Source organism: Rosa rugosa, chromosome 5, assembly GCF_958449725.1.
Source record: "Rosa rugosa chromosome 5, drRosRugo1.1, whole genome shotgun sequence".
NCBI lineage: Eukaryota > Viridiplantae > Streptophyta > Magnoliopsida > Rosales > Rosaceae > Rosa > Rosa rugosa.
In genome coordinates this window covers 33635373-33658599 of record NC_084824.1, presented here as the reverse complement: position 1 = coordinate 33658599, position 23227 = coordinate 33635373, and the positions used below count along the sequence as shown (strand labels likewise).

Genomic DNA, 23227 nt, shown 5'->3' with positions numbered 1-23227 from the left:
ATTCTTGCTACCTCAACCGCAAAACAGGTTGTTAGTCTCAAGGGTTTCAAAGAACCTTAATTTGGGCTATTGGCCTTTTTTTAATAGGTGACATAATGAAATGACACAAAAAATTACAAGCCTGAGTTCAAGGTTGTTGTAATTGTTGGTTCCAGGATGTATCCTTTCAAATACTAGTTCAATACAGAGTAGCTATAATTACTTAGATTGTCTCTTTCTATCATGTCCTTACTATACTAGTTCAATAGAGAATAACTAAGACAATGTTCACTCCGGATGCAGTATATGTCATGGGAAGGTTTCTAAAGAGAGAAAGGGTCCTCCTTCTCTCTAGAAATTTTCTCAAACCAGACACCATTTGAGAGTCTTACCTCCACCATATCCACCCAACCTTTATCTAGACCATGCACGTTCCCTCTTTCTTTTCCCTCTACTTCTTCCAATTTCCCCATCTACCTACCCTTTGCGACCATCTTGAGTTTTCTCATGGCTGGACGAGCTCTCATTTATACCATCCTCATCGCGTCTCCATCTCTACACTTCTTCACCATAACCCAAGCCCTATCTCATCTCTACATATCATCCATCATTTAGCACATAATTTTCTCTTCTATTGCTTCTGTTCTCTTTTGATGGGTTTGACCTCTTTAGCTTTCAGATCTGCTCCGTTCTCCACCACACCTAAACAAACTTTCGCTCATTGGCGAATTTTCGTTAACTTAAAAGAGGGTGTCTAGATTACCTCAGTAATCACTCTCTCTGCGGTTACTCGGTTTCTTTTGGGCGTTCTTGTCCCCGGCGTGTGTCTCAACCGGTGGAGAAGGTGGTACGTTTTGGTGCTTTGGTGGCGGATTCACGTCAAACGACGACTTGAATGTAAAGGCATAAGTTCTTTGCTGCTGGTGAAGAAGATATGGAGGCTGCGAGGATTTTTAAGGTTTCTCTTTTTTATTTATGGGCTTCTGTCTTGTAATTTTGCCAAGCCCATTATGGGTTTATTTTGTTTATACTGGCCTTTGTGCTCTTATTGTTGGGCGTATGTGCCTCTTATTGTTGGGGCCAATGTGCCACTTTTTGCTATGCTCTTTCGTACCTCTTGTATTGTGGTGGGCATTTTGGATCATTCAATACAATTTATTTTCTTTGACCAAAAAAAAAAAAACTAGACAATGTGTAATATTTGATCTTAATACATTGTTGTATTTCAATGGCAATGTATGTGTATGTTTGACTGGGCTTATGGCCAGCCAAGGATTTAAGGAAAAAAAATATTGTTCCCCAAAAAACAAAAATCATATATGTTAGCTTGTTAAGATACGAGTCGAACGATCATTCGGCTAAATTCTAAAAAACACTCGCAACAAAGATGAAAAAAACTGCCTGTTAATGAGCAACTCTTCTCTCTTGCTCTTCCTCTTTTCTTTTTTTATTTAGCTTAAAAAATGGCCCTATACACATCCTACGTAAACTTTACATCAGTCACTTGTACTTGTTTTGTTGAGAAATCAACATCAAAAATTCGTGGTCTCTTCTATTCATTTCTTTTTTGCGCGGACAAGATAACTAACATATCAAACTAAAAACCCCTTTCGCACCCTACTTCATGTTCATCAAATTGTTGCTCTATGGTTTCTATTTTTCTCATCTTAAACTTCAAATTAACACAATCTAGATGCAATAAAACCATAACATTGATTGAATAGGAAAGTTGGATATCAAAATCTACAATATTACAACCCACACACCAGCACATTTGCTTCGTAATTAACTTCCCCAAGTAAGACTTTTCCCCATCATTAAGGATCCATATACACCACACTTTCCACTAAAAAGTACAAGTTAGGCTTCGGATGGGGGATCCACACTGTCCTGTTCATTTTATGCAATAAAACCTCCATGGGCAGATGCAAATTGAATACTTGGCAGGGACATGAATATATTATCTACCAGTAATATATCAAAAGAGAAAGGCTAGGGTCTAGGTATTGGCCTAGTATTGACAGCATAAGGCAAAATTTTGGATAACTGACAAGAGGCTCATGTATTTACAATATCAAAGAATTGGCCCAGGCACTTGGTATAGCCCGTAATTTTGTACTAGACAAATCATGTTACTGTTTTCTACCTCCCAATGCTCACTGTTGAACTGGGAATGAAGCAAGTATCAGTGGTTTCCAATTGCTCCCAATGGTAATAATATGCAGGAGCATGTCAACCAAGACAGTTGATGACTTCACGTTGAATGGCATGACTATGGTGTGTGCTATAATTTGTTCTGGCGCGACTTTGGCGAGCAGGCCTTTAGCATTATCTGGTCTTAGCTTCTCGCCACTGGACCTGTTTACAAATGTGGAAGTCAGTTCACCTATAATCATAAACAGGGGTAAAGTCAAGTAACTTTTAACTTTTATGAGTCATACATATGATAAGCAAACTAATAAAGTTTCAGTCCTCTAGGCATAGAAATTTCATGAACATGTTCATTTTCTGCAATCAACCAAGGATTTTGATATTGTCCTGACCAGTTCAATACTCTACACAAATGATCTTACACTGATACAATAAGATTTTCCAATATATAATCATTGTAAGGCATGAATCTCTGTATTCATTCCATGATCCTTTTTTTGTTTCTCTAAAACATACAATGCAACAATTATTATTCGATGTCCACAATTTTTTATTGATAAAACATTAATGAAATAATTGGAATCCATTATATAAATGCATTTAATGCAGAAAAGTATAGTGGCAATTATAAAAGAAGATAGTAATGAGAAAATTCTATGCTATATTAAAAGGGAAATGAAACTTCGAGCTTGTGGAATACCTTAATGCTAGATATGTCTTTACTATATGTGAGATGGCACGTATAATCTAAGATCATGCTGTAGGCCGTGTCATTGTAGATAACCCACGCCCAACTGGGAAAACACCTGGAAAACCTTCCTCTGGTTCTTCGACTTCTAAATAAGCAGCAAATTATAGGTTGATCAGATAAAAAAGAGCAAGTAAAACACACTTTATGATGAGGCAGAAGCAGATATAACTAAAGGTACCCCAAATAAAATTAAGCCAGTTTGAAATTCCAGAAAGACAAAGAAAGGCAATATTTTTATGAGGTCTCATGGCCACTCCAACTAGTTCAATACACATCCAGAAAACCTAATCCACTGTATCTTTATAAGTTTCAGGGTATGCAGATTGAAAAAAGTTCAATGCAGCACAATATATCCTCACCAGTCAATTCATCACCAGCTTGAGCCCCAGCAATTCCAATACATGAGTACAAAGAATCGTCATCTATTTTCAATTGATCATATGCAAGGTATACGTCCTCAATAGCAGCAATTTCGTACAAAGTAGTAAGATCTTTGATGCAAGATATATCCTGAACCAAATAGCGCATTATGAGTATCTCAATCTTTACAATGGTTTTCTATGTAACACTTTCAGCATTGATAAAGTGCCAAAAAAAATCTATCCAATATTATTCTCCATGAGTATATCTGTAATCTCTAAATAAACTGGAGGACATCATTAAGAAATTTCTAGTTTACCTTCCTTGGAACAGAAGAAGCTTGCAAGTGAGCTAAAAGTCCAAGCCAGTAGCCATTTGACTTGATCTCAGCTTCATGTCTCATCAGAAGCGTCCGTTTTGCCTACAATTTCAATATTAACAAGTTAATTAGAAAGGTGGTCATGAGAATTCCACTTTATCTAAGAAAAAAAGAATTTCTATTCTAGAAGAAAAAAGCAAAGAAATTAACCCTGTCCAGCTCCCTTTGGGAAATCTTGTTGCTATGCAAACCTCTAAGGACATTCTTGCATGCATCAACAGCTTTGTGAACCTGAATGTTTATTACAGCTAAACCTGTGAGGAGACTGGAAATAACACCAACATATTTTTGCTGTATATGAATCTAAATTACGCACCTTGCCAGGAGTTGATGTTACAGATATGACATACCATCCGAGATTCAGCCTATCAAAAAGGTTCAACTCGAACGAGACATCATATGTCAAGCCAAGTGAATCTCTGACCGTCGTAAAAAGTCTGCAAAGAGCATGGAATATTACAAATAAGCGCATATAAAGAATTAAAATAAATAAATAAACATAAATAAAAGAAAACAATACCAAAAACTCAGATAACCAGAGAGAGGTGATTTGCATGCAAAAATATGTTCAATACTGATACATGTTTATGAAAAGCTAAGGTTACACATGTAATATGACTAATACCATGTCCTACTATCTTGATGCAGGACTCATCATAATGCCCTCAAATCATAGTAATCAAGTAGAGTGTCATTAGACAATCAACCTGCTTGACAAGTCCATTCCCCAAACTCAGTATCATTCACATACCTCCTATCTGTTTCAACCTAAAAGGGCTTTCCAGTTTAACTAAATGGAAGACGAGATGACCAAAAATCACTCTATCCCAGTATCAAATAAAACCTCCAACATGCACGTTCAGATAATGTTGGCTGGTACGAAATGGCTGTAACGAATCAGAGAACCTCCCACTGAAGACTTATTAATATAGGGTAAGATTTATAAATAGTCCTTAGGGTTTGGAGTGATGGTCAAAATTAACCTAGTGGTTTAAAGATGTTTAATTTTACCCCTATGGTTTGCGAAATTAATCAATGTTGGTCCAAATACTATTTTAGACAAAAAAATCCTACATGTGCAAGGATAAATTTGTAACTTTTACCCTATTAATAATAGTCGGTATACAGCATGGAAAAAAAACATATTTTGGGCACACATTGCAGAGCAGGCAGATAATGAATAAGGAAAAGCACATGCAGATAATTATCTACTCATGGAAATAATTACCTGGAATTTATAATCTCAGCCAGGAGCCCCATTGTGATGCCAAAGAAAAGCGGATGACCACGGAGTTTTCTTTGCAGATCCTTCTGAATATCCTTACCCTCCACAACTAGCTCTGCAGATTTCAGCTGCGCATCTGCATAACCAGCTTCAACACATAAAATACATCTCAAAAATATGCAAATCTGATACCTAATTCCAGATTCAATGCAACTCACCATCACTAGAAGAAATATCAGTGATTGACTCAAACAGGTCTTTACCGTCAACAGTAAAACCCCAACGATTTGGTGCAGGACCTGCAATAAATGCACATGCTCTCTCATCTGTATCCTTCAAGAACACCTGTTTGAAAAGAAATAAACTATTAGCATATGCCAAACCGTTATAGACATTCCATCATCCAAACAAATATATTACTACTCACTTGTTGAGACTGCAAATCAGAAGATGGTCGAAACACAACCGGATTATACTTCTGCTCAGTCTCAAAAAATTTTGCCGATTGTACTGTTCCCAAGTAATCAAGAATACAAGACTCGATTTCCTCCTCCGAGAAGTCCCCAACAACACTTACCTAAACATATGTATACAGCTTAAAATGAGAAATGATCATTTTTCTTACAGAAAAAAAAAATAATAAATTAAAAATCAGCAGGTAGGATATGCACACCTCCATGTTATTGCCAACAAATTGGTTCATCACTGCATCCTTCACAGATTGCAAAGTTAAATTTTGCAATGATGTTGGTGTAGGTTCTACAAAACGCTCATCCCCGTCCAACATTGCCAACATGAGTTTGTAAGCAGTTGAGCGCTCCAAGCTTTTAGGGATGGAGCGATAATATGACAAATATAATTGTCTTGCTCTATCAAATGCATCATCCAGCCAGACACTATGCTGCAAGTCAGCAAGCGTTACTGTCAATCATCTGTCCTAAAATTCATATATTCTAATGCATGCCGCTAAAATGGAGATGCCCCGTAGAAGACATAGACCAAACATGCGGACAACACACATAACAAGAAATGCCCCAACATCCAAAAATCAGCACATAGAACATAAGTCACGATGAGTTTACCTCAAGTACCATGTGAAGCAATTGGAAAGCGGCACGCATCCCATTATCTCTTAAAGTGAAACGGAATTCCATAGAAATAAATTCCTCCGTTGACTCCAATGAGCAATTAATCAAGTGATTCACACAGAACAGTTCTACCTGAGAACAATGATGCATATACATGAGGCAGTCTCAGCAGAAATGAGGGAAGCTCAGATATGCATAATATTAAAAAAAGATTACATAATACCATATTTAATGATCTATATTATCAAGTGATGTAAATGAAAACACAAACAGCAACTAAGAGTGGATCTGACACTTAGAGCTAGTTAAGATTACTCCAAACACCGTTGGAGCCTAGATTTCCAAGGGAAATCAGGGAAAGCCTTGAAGTATTTCAAAATGGAATACTTTGAATAATGGTTCAGAACTGAATTCGTACAGGTCTGGGCTAAACCCCCTTTTAAAATACTACCAGACATTCCCTAGACCTTTCTAGACATTCCCTGCTCCTTTCTAGAGCCCACAAACAACATTAAAGACTCCCAATTCCCAGATTACATTAAATGCTAAGACAGCTATCACACAACTACCCCCTTAGACTCTAAACAACATTTAATAAAGACAGTAAAGCATACAGAAACTACCAAGAACTACATCTTAATTACTTGCATCATCAAGGTTCTTATATTATTACTATGCCACATAGAAATCTCACAACTACTGTAAAGTAAGTTGGCATCAACAAATATCATAAGCATTAAGTCCCATGAAATACTACTATGTTAAACTGGAATTTAATTTTTTTTCTCGGGGTAGTTTTTTTTCTTTTTCCTATAAGAAGCACAAGTTTGTTTATATAAGGAAGAAGCTCATCAACATAAAATACAACTAGACACTAAAGCCTAAACCCAGAGCAAAGAAAACTCCGTAGTCCAAAAAAGTGAGACCAATTGAGGCATATGGAAAAATTGTAAAACAGCTCACAATAAATAGGCCAGCACTTTGCTATTTGAACAATTACTTGTGAGATGTGAAAGCTAATTCGCATAATGACCCTTTGTTATACCTAATTTATTTAACACGCCCCAATCTCAAGATATACTATAATGCATTATTCAAGATGAATGAATCTCCTATTAAATCTAATATACATAATAGATTAGGAGGGAGGGAGGGAGAGAGAGAGAGAGATAGAGAGATAACATACCTGCTCCCTTGAAAAGTTTCCAACACGACCTCCCTCGCTAAGAGTTCGTACACCCACAACAACAGAACCTTTTGATTCAGGACTTTCAGTTGCCCGTCCACCACCAACTATAAGCCTCATCACACCTCCCTGAGCCTCACTTTTAGAAATCTGTGATTGAATATAGAACAAAGACATGAATTAGTGTTAGTGGCTCACTCGTGTATATTTTCATCAATAACAGTGAAAGTAACTAAGCACAAAAAATTAGAGAAACTATAGGTGCGGCATGACAACTTAAAGTTTCAAACTGACGTCAATCCCAGCCACAATAACACTATTGCCAAGATAACCCACAATAATGTATGACATGACGTGATTAAGCTGCCCTCATTCTTTCACATATTTTTATATTTCAATCTTCTTATACAATGACGAGCAATGGAAATTTCATTTAATAGAAGAGAAACTAGAAAACAAGTATATGACCAACTAAAACATAAGCAAGAGATACCTTGTAATTTACATCAATTCCATTTGAAAGACGAGCTCTAGTGATCCCTGTTTCCTTGTCATAAATTTTTGTCATATTTGTTTCTGGGCTACAGGTGATGAAGGATGGCATGCGCTCCTGCCTCAATTCCTGCAACTGTGATGAAGATATCAATTCTTTTGGCACTTCAAGCTGCACAAACAAGACAGGAAACCAGTCAACAATGAAGTAAGTAAGAACTTTCCAGAGACATCTAAATAGTTAGGTTAAGGAGGAAGCAGGCCAAGTTTTTAAGGAAGGACACCTCTGGCTCAGGTTCAATGAGGTCCTCCAATCCAGCTCTCGTAGCAGCTGTAATCTCATCAGGGGAAATGGTGAACTCAGTTTCACCCATTCCATCAACATGCACTTTCTTTGGAACACAAGCGACAATCGCTGCAGGAAGGGGTGCAGTAGGCTTTCCAATATCAGAAACAAATTCCAACACCTTGGCGCCAATAGAGTTAACCTACACAATTACAACAAAATAAAAAACTGAAAATTAAATATTTAAACTTAAAAGATTAAAGAAAAATTTAGGGTCCTCAATTTCCAGCATTGCCTTAAAAATATAAACTTCATTATTTTTCCTATTTTGATGAGAACAATGATACTATATTTAAGGATTGCCTCAGACCCTCAAGTTGAAAGCAATCACTACGCACACTATGCACCATGATCCAGATCGTACAAACCAAAACAGAATATATTTTGTGCTCTGAACAATTAAAACGGAAGCATCCACTATATCCTTTATCTATTTATAATCAACCAAGATTTGTGGTGTACTTTAACAAATGAATTAAATTATAAAATAAAATAAAAAATGAAAAGTAGTTAATCAAGATAAATACACTTAACTAGATATATTCACGACTTCACTGAGTCACTGCCAGGATATTACACACCAGAGCAAAAGCATAAATCTGCTTTTGCCTATTCGGCCTTATCGGGAAACAGAACCCTAGCAAATAACACCCATTCTAGTACACAAAGTTATAATGTATATAATAATTATTAAATATCCCTTACCCATGTTGCTACATGAATTATACATTTAAGAGATTTGATACATTAATATATAACTATATTAATGTATATATAATTATTAAATATCCCTCATCTATGTTGCTATATGAATTATACATTTAACACATTCTTACTAAATCTAATAACCTATCCTTAACTATGTTACTAAATATATAATTCTAGTACCAAAGTGAGCCTACGCATTATTCTAATGTGTCCTGTAATTCAGAATGGTGACCTTACTAAGCCTACTTGTAACATATACCAGAGAAAACTGCCTCTAGGAAACACTAATACGCATAATTAGCATAAATAGGACTGCTAAGTAGAATACTACCATTCTACATGTTCTTGTATGTGTTTTTTATGGTTTACTTGGACACTATTACATTTACAATACCAAGTGACAATAACAAATGATTAATGATTGAACATTACCTCTTCAAGAGTAACAGTTCCAGCAACAGCAACCAGACTGTCATGTCCTTGTCTCTGATCCATTACTGTATGGCCCAGCGCATCACTCTCCATAATAAAATCCAAATTATCAACCGAAGATACATTATCTATCATAGCCGCCAGATGCTCACTATCTTTTAATAAAGCATCTATATAACGTGTCAATTCACCCTTAGTAACACCAAATTCTTTGAGCCTTCTAACCTGCAGAAAACAAGAGATATAACTGCAAAGTTTAGTAATCAACTACACAATAATCCACAGAAAACATACTAACATAGGAAGCAAAATAAAAACTGAAAAGGATGGTCAACTGAGGTTCATTAGAAATGAATGAACTGGGAAGTTTGTTTTTTCCAAGCATGAAGGGATAAGTGCAAAAAGCTTGAAGCTGCAATATCAAGAGTACTTACTAAACAATGAAGTATGTTTTCTCCATGCAAGTAGAAAAAGTAAAAAAAATTAAAAACAAATTAAAAAAGTAAAAAAAGAAGGCTTATTGTTTATAGCTTACAGACCAAGACATCAAAGTGGCCAATCATCATGCTCAGTTTTTATAACAAAAAAAGCAAAAGGAAACAAAACACATTTTTTATTGATTCATAGGTGCGAAATTCATTAAAATAAAAATGAAGAGTAAAGTTCCAAGGTCGACTTTGTAAAAGTTGCAAACTATTGTCAAGGGTCCCATCTAAACCACAGTACAGAACTTCTCTGTATTGATAGCATGCAAACTATACTCAAAACCCATAAACAGTTTTCCAATTCCAGTATGCAAGACGGAAATGCAAACCTCGTGAACAGCAACTCTTATTGCAGTTTGCCAATTCTTGGGTTCGGCAATTACAGTAAGAGTAGTGACTGTGCATCCTTCCCTTCCAGAGTCACTATGATCCAATTCAATTGAAGTAAATGGTGGGTTTGAACTCTGCAATTTTTTACAATTAGCTCAGTCAAAACGGACAGCATGGTATATCAAGAAGATACTCGCATATATAGCACATAATAGGAATTCAGCAAAGTAGCAACTTTGGTACAAACTGGAAATTTTGTGGGTAAAACTAAAAATGGACCTTGTATCTTGTATTAATTCGGAAATGCAAAGCAGAAAGAAATATTCTCTTCATTAGAACATTTCGCAAGTCACCATATGTTCGAACCCTGTTCACAGGAATCTGCAGTAGTTCCACAACACATGCTTAGAAGATAGAGAGAGCAAGATAGCGGTAAAGAAACGTATGTGATTAAAAATCAATAACCATATTAAATAAGAATTTTTCAGACCAAAAATGCTCATAGTTGGAAGAAACTCTACAGTCCCTTGTACCTTGCAGAACATATTAAATGAGAAATTCTGAATCAATTCATGCTGAAAAATCTGTGGAGGCTTCAAATGCATACTACTTCCAGGGAGTGACCAATTATGCTTCACAGGAGGACGAACAGTGTGCTTTTCCTTTTTAAGGAGTTTTGTTTGATCAATGGAATTAGACGATCTTTCAGTAGGCAAATTTCCAGTCAGGCCAACTGAAAGCTTAGGGACAAGGAAACTAGCCATTGCACCAAACGCACTAGGAGTAGGTGCTGACCCATTTTCTTGGCCAGTTTGTCCAAAGACAGCCTGCGGTAAAGAAGCTAATTTTAGTCTGTCCATGATTCTAGAAGTGAATCAATAAATACAAATAAGACATGATAAAGGTGAACTCTTGCATACCTCAATTTGGTAAATTGTTTTTGAGATGTTGTCAATATCCCCAACAATGTATAAGGTTGCATTTGCAGGGAAGTACCAACGCTCATGAAATTTTCGCACTTTATCTACATCCCACTTCTTAATCTGCTCCTCTAATCCAATCGGGAACCTTTTGCTTAGCTTGTTTTCAGAGTGCAGATGTTGTAATAACTGTACTCAAGATTAAAACATGCAGAAGTTGAGATAATGCTAGGCAATACAAATTCAATAACAAGCTAAAATATTATGAACCTCCCTAGTCCAAACCTGGCAGTCAACGCGATAATCTATTGTATTCATCATCTGTAATTCTGAAAGTATAGCCCGCCGTTCCTTCTCAACACGAGAAGAAAGGAATTTTGGGTGAAAAGCAATCTGTAGCATCAATGAAGCAGAAGTAAATGAGACCTCAGAACTACAAACGTCCTATATCAATTTTTTTTTTTTTTTTTGGTAAAACAGATCAATTCAATAATGTATGGTAAAAATGAAAGGACTGAATTGAAAGAATACAACCAAATCCATACTAAGCATGTAGTTCAAGCTCATATAGGACAATTGATCATTAATACCTCATTCAAGGCATCCAGCACATTTGGAAGGAGATCTTCATCAGAATCCTGGAAACCAACATATTGTTGTCATTATATTTATAAGACACTAGGTTCTGATCATCTTAACTACTTTTTGTTCCTTTTTGAAAACAAAGACTTTTATTGCAAGAGGTAACCAGAAGCAAGAAACAAAAGCCATGGACAAGAAGTTCTAAGTGAGCTACAGGAAACAAAACAAAGAGATAAGAAAACTACAACAGGACTAGAAAAATGGAGGAAGAAGTATAGTATTTAATTTAACTGAAACAGAACCTCACAAGGCAGACAAGAATCTAACTTCCACCCCCACTCCATTATAGTCATCAAAGATCCATCAATTCCTTTCTGCCCAAATTACAGCCGAAGCTCCGCAATCCCAAAGAGCTTTAGCCCTTTTTTCATTGCCATGGAAATTCAACTTGACAGAAAAAAGCACCCTGCTACAGATGCCCAATGCCAAGCTAACCCAAGCCTTCCTAAACAATCTCAACTTCTACCTCCCCACTGCATCTATGACTTTCACCAATCATCTTTATTGTTTTTAATACAATTTTCTTCTTTCCTATCAAAATGTACATGACTCTTTGTATTATTAATCTCTATTTTGTCCAAGGACATAATAAAGTTTTGAGTCTTTCGACAAGATATATTTATAGATTTGCTCATATTAATAAATTTAAGCATTCTGTTTGGAACATCATAACCAGAATAACTGAATACTGTATCTATTAGTTAACTTGGGTGCTGACTTAGATAAAATCACAAAATATCATAATTAAGATATAAAATAAAAAATAAAAAAGCAGTTGCTGACTGTTAGCGTAACAGAAAGGGGGAAACCTTTGTACTAAGTGGCGAATGGATGTGAAACACTGTATGATGGAAATCGGTGTAAGCATTGGATCGAGCCCCCGTCCCAAGAAGCTTCTCGCGTTTCTTACTTCCAAGGAAAGCAACATGTTCAATCATATGTGCAATCCCTTGCTCATCCTCTTCCTCGTCGATTGATCCTACATGCACTTCCATGTGTGCTTCAAACCTAAAACTCCAACAAATGTGCTCTTTGTAAGAGAAAATGTATGGAAAAAAAAAAATCTTTAATATTATCTTTCAACATAAACAGAGAAGTATAAGCCAATAAGATCTGCTCATGTAAAGAGGCTGAACCTGTTTGGCGGAACTTTATTTGGTAAAATCAGATAGCGCAGACCATTTTTTAGTTGTCCTCGATACAACTTTGGGTGAGATGGAAGTTCAGAACTTAGAAACCCCTCTACCTCTGTTTGTTCTACTCCAGGATATACTAAATCTAGCTCCTGTTTCTCAAGAATACCATCTGGCCAAGATGTACTTGCTGCATGTGGCTCATCTGGACCTACGGTTGCATATGGAATATGCAGATCCTTCACCTAAAAATTATATGGATCGGTATAAGTCAGGAAATGTCTTGAAGCATGACTAATAGTACAGTAGAATGTTTCCCATTGACATGCATCAATAAAAGTAAAGTAATAATAAAAATTGTAGAAATACAAGGCATTCAGTATTCCCATTAGACTACAGCAAAACTGTCCAAAGAAGTCACTTCCAATCAACCTACTACATTTGTGTGAAAGAAGAAAAGCCACAAGGAAAAAACACGTGTATATGTCCGTTCTGTGCAAGTTCAAAGAAAAAACACACATCGTGAAAGAATATTTTTTAGGTCAAGCAGCAGGCTACATTTCAAAGAACTCCAACAATTCTGTGATGAACATTTCTATGGCCCAGAAGGAGAGAAATTAAAGCCAATCCATGTCAAACAGTACAAAAAGATGTTGGATGTGAAATTTCAACAGAAGTAAATTTGGGTTGCCCACTTACAAAAACCTTCTCAAGTTTACGGTTGGTTAAACAGAAAGAAGTTCTGTCAGGAAAGGCACTTGGTGTGGACGTCCTGAGGCGAAGACAACTTCTACTTTGCCATGAAGAGCTTCTGCTTTGGCAAAAAGAGCTAGAAATGCCGTTATACTTTCGTGGAAAAGGTGCTCCAGTCAAAGGCTCTCCAAATATGGAGATACATTGTTCCCAACTATTCCTCTTATTTCTTGGAAAAATTGATTTACCCGAACCAACTTGAAGCAGACGTCTTTCATCCCCAAGAAAATGCCCAGAAACATGAAATTTGTCAGTCATATCCAATGCTGCTAATAATAGTCTATTAACAAATTAACCGATTAACACTTTCAGGTCAACACAAATCGATTATTGGACTTGTTAAATAGGTTGTGAGCTATATTCAAGTCAACACAACACAGCAGGAATATGAAATGATTTGATTTGTATTATGTATGAGTTTAGTTTTGTTCATGTTTTAATCAATTCTGTTTTCTCATAAAAAAATAAAAATAGTTATCTATAGCTGAAAATATATTTTAGTATACATAATTACTTGTCTAGTTAGTCAGTGCTAACCAAATTAGCAAGGAGCAAAATAATCTATTAGGATGAAACTTGAATAATAGAAGAATATACCTGGTCTGAGAAGAAAATAAGGGTAGACGGGGGCTAATAATAGAAACCACAGAATTCTTCGCCCGCCTTTTTGAATAACCATCATCTCTGCATATTGTCAGACCAATTTGGGGAATGCTTCCCACCAGAGAACTTATAGCCGCCATTGCTGTCCACAGATATGTAATCCAACATCAAACATTAGACCTAAAGATCTTGCTACTTTAACAGATAGGGATAGAATATTTCAGTCTTCAAAAAAAAAAAAAAAAAAAAGTAATGAAAGATATCTATTTTGGCTAAAAAGCACTGAAACGGGTACGAGTTTCCGGATACGATACGATCGGAAACGTGGAAACGGCAAATCTTAAATGTAATAGGAAACGAAAACGTGAAGGAAACGCCAATTAAATATATATATATATATATATATATATATATATATATATATATATATATATATTTATATATATATATATATTTAATTAGAAAAAAAATATATGAAACATAAACAAAGTACTAGTTTATGACAATCAAACATTATCAATCCAAAGGTCCCAGGAGCGGATCCAGGATTCAATTGTTGTCTAGGCTAATTAGAAGTGCATAATTTTTTTTTTTTTTTTTTGCACAACATCCTTTGCTTGCCTGATATATAAACAATCAAAGGAGAACTTTAAATCAGGTACTCTAATACAATAAATTCAATCTTAAGAATACCAGAAACATCCAGTTAACCTCTAACAAGAATTAAAGACAGAGGTTACAGCACAGGTACATGATGCCCACACAAGAGGGAGAAAAGGCATTCTCATAACAAATCAGAGTTAAATAAAACCTATAACACCTCAATTCGGTGACATCAAGGTAAAATAAACATAAAAATATGTCTTGTGTTTCTGTACACCACCGTAGCAATTAAACACAGACTTTCAACAGTTCGACTGTCCAACTAATATGTTATGGAGAAGCCTACACGAACCCTGAACACATCCTCTAAGTCCCCCAATCTGCACCTTACCCTCTCCCATGCTTACTTTACTTGTATCATAAGAATAATATAACAACGAACCATAAAACCAATCGGCAATCCCTCCAATTGTAACACATTCAGCTCTCTAATACAGACTAACCAATCCTCTTTCAAACACTGATTACCACACATCGAATCGAATAGGTTCCAATTGAGCAAATGTAGACACACAAAAGCCAAGACTAAATCGCACTGCTCGCTGCTAGATCCAAACAAAAACAACTTGTTATAAAACGTGAAATTCAAACTTTCTAGGATTCTATTCTCACATTTCCATCCATTTCACTGTTCGATCAAAATTCAACGACCATCATTATTTCTCAAAATCTCAAAATCCATATACCAGATTATCACACACATCCAACACCAAATCTGCAACACAAAATGCACATCTAAAAATAAATAAAAACTCTCCAATATAAAAACTCTCCAATCCAACACCAAATCTAAAAACTCTCCAATCTGCAACACAAAATGCACATCTATAAATAAATAAATAAATCACCACATAATCAGAAGCCAAAGAAAGCATCAAGAAATCCCAAAGCCCAACAAAATTACAAAAGCAATATTCACTTATTGTTACTTGATTTTTTCTTTTTTTTAGCTAGTAATTTATCATCAAAGACATTAGTCAAAGTGCATTCAGTCGGTAGTTCATAGTATATGCAATCATAGTAGTTAAAATACAATCATCAATTCATCAAGAACTCTAAACACATAAGAGGATCGTCTTGCTTAGTTATAACATCGCAAAGTTCTTCAGGTATAAATCAAGGCAACAACTGGGATACAGACCTTTGAAATTGGGCTTGATTAAGAGTTGGTTTTCTACTGGATATTCTCTCTCCTTCTAAGAGATCGTGATGGGGATGACCGAGTCACCGAGACCGACCATGATCAAGATTCAAGAAATCAAGAGCCTCAGTTCGGCAGTTCCTCACTCCTCAGCGGCTCAGCTAAGTAGCTAACATGGAATCTCTGTCTCTCTGTCTCTCTCCGCCACTGGTAGCACCGTAGCAAACAGAATCGGCGACGGCGATACTCTCGATCTGGGCCGACTGGGCGAGACTGCGAGAGGAGATCTGGGAATCTGGGAAAAACAGAGCAGGAAGAAGAAAAACAGAGCAGGAAGAAGAAAAACAGAGCAGGAAGAAACTCTCGATCTACTGGATATTCTATCTCCTTCTGTGAGTCAGTGAGTGCCTCACACAGGCACTGAGGCTGCGAGCGGTGAGGAGCTGCTGTGATGGATATTTTTTTTTTCTTTCTTTGGGCTGGGTATGGGCTGATATATATATACCTAAGGGTTTTTAGCCCAAAATCTTGTCTATATGGGCCCTCCATGTCGGTCCGCCCCTGAAAGGTCCTAAAACATTATCAATCCTAAAAAATACACAATTCAATTGACAAATTCACAATTCAGTGATTCACAAATTAGTGAAATTACACATGAGTGAATTCACAAATTCACAATACACGGCTATCACAATGAGCAACAATTATACTGTTAAATTGTCAACCAACAATTATACTGTATTCTAATCCCCATTCTCAGCCAAAACAATAAAGCAATATTGCTTTTAAATAGATCGATCGAGAAAAGCAAAGAGGATAAGAAATTAAGAGCAGAACGACTGAACTGGGCAGAAAAGATTGAACTGGATCGAAAAGAAAAGATTGAACGTACCCGAAGCGGCTAGAAGAGGAGAAGAGGAACGACCGACCCGAGCAGAAGAACGACCGACCGAACTGGGTCTGGGTCTCCTCCGAGAAGAAGAGGAACGACCGACCGAACTGGGTCTGGGTCTCGTCCGAGCAGAAGAGGAAGGTCCGTTCGAACTGGGTCTGGGTCTCCTCCGAGCAGAAGGGTCGTTCCTGACCGAACTGGTTCTGGGTCTCCTCCGAGCAGAAGAGGAACGTCGGTCCGAACTGGGTATGGGTCTCCTCCGAGCAGAAGAGGAACGACTGAACTGCAATTGTCGCGTCTCTCACCTCTCTCTCAATCTAGGTCTGTTGTTTTATTTATTATTATTTTTTTCTTTCAATTTTTGCAAGTAAAAAGTCAGTATTACCCCCACGTTTCCTATTTATTTACATTCTGGCGTTTCCACATTGGATACAAACGTTTCCAAACCGTTTCCAAATTCGGATACGCGTTTCTGAGCGTTTCCGACCCGTTTCCGCTTCCGAAACGGGAAACGCGAGCATTTTCGCGTTTCCGTGCATCATAGCTATCAAGTCTTTGTAATCACCAATTAGACAGTCACCGCAGGTCATCCTTATATTAGTGATTGTATAACAGTAGTCAAATATTATGTCATAGAGAGCATCTTGCATTTTAAATATTTGTGTCATATCATGACCAGAATAGGTTCACCCCTCACCAAAACTGCAGCTGTCAATTTGTATTCACATTTTACTTGACCCAAGAACACAAAATTGTTGTTTGCATTTTACTTCACCCATCCATATTACTGCACTGCCATAAAAAAAATCCTTGGATTGCGATTTAATATGATTCTATCGGCTATCTTTCAGCGACGATGTAGCATTTGCACTGAAGGAAAGCAAGGAACTACCTTGGTTGGCCAAGTATCTCTGATGCTAGACTCAGCTATTTTCTATTCTTCATTTGAGGAACAGTTTTGACCCTGATTAATTGATTATTGTCTTTATTTTCTTTCTAGTTATATTCAAAAAATATTTATTGCACTATGTACTTGACTGTTGTACTATGTATTTCTTCTTTCAACTAAAATTCTGAGGGAAAAACGTTGAAGCATATTTATTTGATGGGAAAGATATTACTAAATGTATCATTTGACGCTAATTCTTCTATGCATATTATTGAATGATTTTATCCAGGTTATATTAGCATAGGTTGTTGAAACGAGCACGTACAACTCTACTAGCTTTCTGATGGTAAATCTGTGCTATTTATTTACCAAGAATCCCAAATGTTGGTCCATCTTGCCAATTTCTCAGGGGGAATGTCTTAAGAAATCCCCTCGTTAACTTTCCATCAAAATCCGTTACTAATTTTACTTCCTCAGTAAAACTCTCATATCCATAGATGCATATAAACCCAAATATCCCAATTTACAAACGTCAACTATTGTTCCTCTGGTTATGCTTACCCAGGAAAATAATGACCTCGTTCGTATGTCAAACTGGCCAAAACGGGTCTTATCATCTTGTCATGGGATACATTATCACACCAAGATAGAATAACAAATTTGGAACAAACGACTCAACTTGAAAAATGACCATTACCTGTTATGCTAAGAGCCTGATAATACAAATTAGCAAAGGTCATTTTCAAAGGGTTCATTTTCACAAATACGATGGTAAGACAAGGAGTGCTCTCTCCCTAGGCTTTTTTGTTTGTATATAGTAGTACAAACATATACAAACATATCACAGAAAGGTGTCAAACAAACCAATGTCATGATGACAATCTGATAAAGACCACCAATATCAGTGAGTTGCAACAAACGCAAATTTCCAAAGTCCTATTTCCCCTCCCCCAAGCAACCCTTCAAGAGTAGTCATACAGTGATATGCTCTTGTCATCAGAGACACTAGCAAGTCTGCCAGGCATTCCTCCAGGTCGAAAGGCCACTCCCCAGACTTGGTCATTATGGTTGCTCATTGTCTGCACAGCTGCCTTCATGCCAATATCCCACAGCTTCACAGTTCTATCACTTGAACCAGTTGCAAGGGCTGCCCCATCTGTGCTTGCATCGACACTCAAGACCCAGCCGTTATGCCCTGACATGGACCCAACCTGGGTTTTCCCCTCAGCATCATACATGTGCACATGTTGATCGTCCGAGCCAGTGAAGAGTAACCGCGGTTCAACAGGGGAAAACACAAGAGACCTCACGGGCATGCAGTGGCCTTCCAGGTGGTGCAGGAACTTGCCGCGATCTGTGTCGAAAAAAGAAACAGTTCCATCCATGGAGCCACAAGCTATGCGTCTCCCATCAGGACTCCAGGCAACCGATAGCACAAACTTCTTGCTGCGCTTTTGTCAGCAGGCTTGGTTCCTTCTGGGCGAGGAATCGACAATGTGGCAACCAGGTTCCACGTGCTGGTGTCCCAGACCTTTACTGAGGCACTGCCACCACCAGCCGCGGCTAGCATGGTACCCTGCTCACAAGCCACAGATTAGCATCACTTTAACCTTTTGAATTTAAACAAAGGGGTATGCTGCAATACTTCAAAGTTAAAGCACATTCTTTTAGTCATTGTGTTTTGACTCGAATTTGTCAGTGTCTATTACTTCATCAGCACTTCGAGCATATTTCTTCATTTTCATCAGTTAACCATACCAATTGGTCCATGAAGATGCTCCACTAACAAAATTTAAAATTAACTCGAAAACACAAGAACCAACTTGGTAATTTGAAATTGTCTTCGAGTCGAAAGCACATACCTCCAAACTTGCTTTCAAAAACAAATGCTAGCAACTTGTAATGCTATAGAAACTAAAACCGATCTCAAACTCCAAAAGTACCAAGTGATAATTTTTCACTTGACATATTTGGTTTCCTTGTGTTCATATTCAAATTTACTAAGACATTCACTCAGCAAAGCAGTAAATAAACCAAACCCAAGCCCTAATTTTGAAAAGGGAAAATCCAAAAGGCAATGTGTACCTGGGGATTGAAGCGTAATTGCCAGACTTCGGAGGGCGGCGCCTCGAAACTGGCGATGGTGGTGTTGGAGTCAACGTCGAAGATCCTAACGAAGCTATCAAGCGAAGCAGAGGCGGCGATGAAGCCCAAGGGGTGAGCCGCCACGGAAGCCACGCCGAGGCAGTGTCCGGTCATCTTTCCCCGGTTCACCAACTCGTCCGGTTGCCATAGCCGAACGGTCTCGTCGAGTGACCCGGTTAACAACAAAGCCGGTCGGGCTTCGGTCGCCGGAACCCAGGTGACGGCCCATACTGACTCGTCGTGAGCGTCGTCGATTGATTTGAGTCCGGCGAGCTTCATCGGTGCCTAGGGTGTTCGACACTTCACCACTCTCTAGGTTTTTATTCAACTCTCTGGTAAATCTTGGACTTGGACCGCTTCAAAAATTCAGAGGATAAAGGCGAGCCCAGAGATTTTATGTCTCTAGACCTGGCCCAAATGACTGACTAATTTATTTTTACGGTTAAATTTAGAGGAATTTGAATAAAGGTCTAATTTTGTAGTTTAATAATTGACAAGTGTGCGCGGAAGGGCCGCGCTCGCGCGTGCGTATTGTCTTTCTTTTTTTGCTACGCATGTTTGAAATGTTACTTATAAGTACAATATAATTTATGTGTTGCATATCACCTAATAACTCTAACTCCATACAAATATTATAAAATATTGTAGCGCAATCCATTAGTAAAAAACATAAAACTTTGTACAAAAACATATACAGAGCTTAAGAGTATTGAAATTGGTTAACTACCACAAAATAAAAACATATTTAAAGGAAAAGAAACAGAGCTTAAGAGTACATACTGTGCATGCTTCTTTTTGTTCCACTCTTTCAAATAAGTTTACTGAGATAAGCAGTGTCTATTTTTACTGATTTTTTTCATGCACCAACCACATGAAAATATGGAAACACATCTCCTAAAGCTTCTGTCTCAACCATTCCTACAAATAGAAATAAGGGCTAAATACTGGAAGACTAACAGATTGTACCTATTAGATCAAAATTGAAACTGTAGGGGTGTTTTTAATGAAATTAGAAGTCCATGGACTGAATTAATTTTGGACCTAAACCACAGAGTAGTAACCAGTATTTAGCCCTAGAAATAATTACACAAAGTTACAAATTGTAATATAAAAAAATTCAATCAAATATGTATGTTTCTAATCAATAAAAGTGAGAATTTGAGCCATGTACCCTTTCTTTGTTGAGTGATTATTGAAAAATGAATTATACTCTTGTTTTCTTGGCGATGATTTTGTTGATCTCATTATTCTTTCATTTTGATTGATTACTTGTCATAGCTCTTTAATGGACTAGAGAATGCTAGAATTCACTTTTATGCTTGTCAAAACTTTTATCAATACATGTCCCTGATTTCGGAAAGGATTAAAGGCACTTAGGATTTTACCACCATAGCCAAATAAAGCCTGTGTCCCCATTTGTGCTCGTCGTGGGACCCCTTAGTTTAACCCCTTGAACCTACATTGAGCATTTTCTTTCATCACCCTCAAAATTCCTTAACCCTTAACCCTAGTATAGTTATATCCTTACCATTTGTTCTAAAGACTTAGTGGAGCATATTTTTGAGACTTTGCTTAGAGTTTTGGCGTCAAGGAAAATTTTTGAAGACATGAAGAAGTTCAAGTGTGGGGGTAGACTTGTCCATAAAAGAAATTGTATGTATATGCCGTGAAAAAAAAAAAGTGAAATCGTAAAAAAAATAAAAAAGAAGAGAGAATATTACGGCAAAAGAAAAAAATGTGTGTGTTATTGTTTTATGTTTATGGATTTTAGTACCCAATATTTAGTGGATTTGGAGTTTGCTTTAAACTGAAGACCCATTGTTGAAAAAATTTGGTCTTTGTCCAATTCACACTTGTTCAAAATAATGTTAGAATGAAGCATGAGTCCAACATGATGACGTTTGGCCCTTTTATAAAGCCCTTGGAGGACTTGACGTCTACAATACTTGGTGAATCTTGAAGAATGGTCTCTCTACATCAACAAGTGCTCTACTAGGTTTTTAGGATATTTTGTGATTTTCCTATCTCTTCGTTTCTTTAAACCTTAAGCCTTGGCCCCATTACAACCCTTTATAAAGACATTTTTTATCCTTAAGATAGGACATCCTTTGATCTGTGGAGATGAGTTATAACTGTTGAACTTATGGCTTGGGTCCATTTGTGCATGTAATTGATATCCTTCATGAGATCTTTATGAAAAAAAATTATATATGTGCTTTCGTTTCTTATATATGTGATATCTTTGCTATTCTTTCACATATACTTGAGTGAATAAGCTTTTAAGCATGAGCCTTGAATCTGAGAGAAGAAAGAGTGATATATATATCCATGTGAGGTTTGAATCAGGACTTGTTTGAAATATGTTGAGCTCCAACTATCACCATTGTTTACTCCCCAAGTCTTACATGCTTAAATGTGGATTATATTTTGTAATTAGCTCTTGAATATCTTGATGATGTGATTCTTGGTTAAGTGCTAATCTTTGTGACTTGAAAGTATGAGATTTCTGAGACAATATGTTAAAGGGCGTAGAGGTCATTGTTTGTGTCTTTGTTTGTGATGTTTCTGTCTTGGTTTTGTCTTAAGTCTTTAACGTTTCTGGGTTCTTTGTTTCCTTGTGTTTTCGTTTTCTTACTTAGTTGATTTTTGTAGGATTTTGTTTGTTTTTGTTATGTTGATTTTGCTAAGGGACTAGCAAAAGCTAAGTGTGGGGGAATTTAATAGGAGCATAAAATGCGATGTTTATAATGTTTAAACCCTATATTTTGCTAAGTTATTTCCTTTAACTTAGTTAGCGTTTTACAGGTAAAATGGAGTCTCAAAGTCCAAAAATGACTAAGGAAAGCACATAGGACGTGAAAATGAAGAAAAATGAAGAAATGGAAGCTCTTTGACCAGGAAAATGAATCCTAGTTGGAGTAGGAGTCTGAAGCTGACTTGGATTAGGAGTTCTACTTGGACAAGAAAACCCAATTCTACTCAGATAAGGAAACCTAGTGTGACAAGGAGTCCCCATTGGATAAGGATTACTCAAGAAGGTTCCGAAAGAGTGTGGAAGCATCTCGGAAAAGAAGTTTGTATTCAACTAGGAAACCAGATTGCATATGGATTTCTACCTACACTAGGAGTCCTGAGGAAGCTAGAAGATGACATGGAAGACTCAAGAAGCGTCTAGAACGTCCCATGAAGGTCACATGTTGTGCATACAAAGAAGAATACATAGAGGATTCGGTTTTTGGAAGAAAAATGGAGTTGGAATCCGAAATGGAAAAGGATTGGAGATTGCCGTGAATTTTATGAAGCTTCTACATAGTTCTTGACGTCAAGACTTCTACAAAGGCAAAGAGGACACGGATTGGGGGTTATGACGCCACTTTGATGATGTGGAATTATTTTATTGGTCAAGGGATGTGTCAACCAATCAGAAAATTAGAAGGAAATCCCGAATCAACACGAACTAAGAGAATCATATTGGGAACGAATTGGGAGAGCCTTGGATGTCCTTCTATATATACTTAATGTCTTTGACATTCC

General features: G+C 37.0%; 1 protein-coding gene and 1 pseudogene across 2 annotated transcripts; both read right to left on the bottom strand.

Annotated features, from left to right (window-relative positions):
- Nucleotides 1-1673: 1673 nt before the first annotated feature.
- On the bottom strand, nt 1674-16202 carry LOC133708365 (stromal processing peptidase, chloroplastic-like). Of its 2 annotated transcripts, none has more exons than XM_062133822.1 (26): nt 15768-16202; nt 13958-14105; nt 13307-13571; nt 12611-12852; nt 12284-12482; nt 11423-11470; nt 11118-11225; nt 10833-11021; nt 10446-10739; nt 10192-10293; nt 9912-10046; nt 9098-9322; nt 7896-8099; nt 7613-7783; nt 7120-7269; nt 5928-6065; nt 5519-5746; nt 5273-5422; nt 5064-5190; nt 4849-4981; nt 3937-4057; nt 3771-3851; nt 3561-3662; nt 3241-3391; nt 2831-2963; nt 1674-2337 (listed from the first exon to the last, which is right to left on the bottom strand). In XM_062133822.1, exons 2-25 carry the CDS (start codon nt 14101-14103, stop codon nt 2884-2886), a joined length of 3789 nt encoding a protein of 1262 aa, XP_061989806.1. In that variant the 5' UTR covers nt 14104-14105; nt 15768-16202; the 3' UTR covers nt 1674-2337; nt 2831-2883. The 2 variants fall into 2 exon arrangements, with proteins under 2 accessions (XP_061989806.1, XP_061989805.1); XM_062133821.1 differs by having other exon boundaries at nt 2831-2966; nt 15768-16201.
- A 2175-nt stretch (nt 16203-18377) lies between these two features.
- On the bottom strand, nt 18378-20062 carry LOC133709490 (WD repeat-containing protein VIP3-like; annotated as a pseudogene).
- Between the last annotated feature and the right edge of the window lie 3165 nt (nt 20063-23227).

What these genes read in the sequence shown, in the direction of transcription:
- LOC133708365 (XM_062133821.1), bottom strand. Translation starts at nt 14,103, where the DNA reads ATGGCGGCTATAAGTTCTCTGGTGGGAAGCATTCCCCAAATTGGTCTG. An exon ending in TAACATCAACTCCTGGCAAG is followed by an intron (nt 3,852 to 3,936) that starts GTGCGTAATTTA and finishes ATAAACATTCAG; the next exon opens with GTTCACAAAGCTGTTGATGC. An exon ending in CCCAAAGGGAGCTGGACAGG is followed by an intron (nt 3,663 to 3,770) that starts GTTAATTTCTTT and finishes TTGAAATTGTAG; the next exon opens with GCAAAACGGACGCTTCTGAT.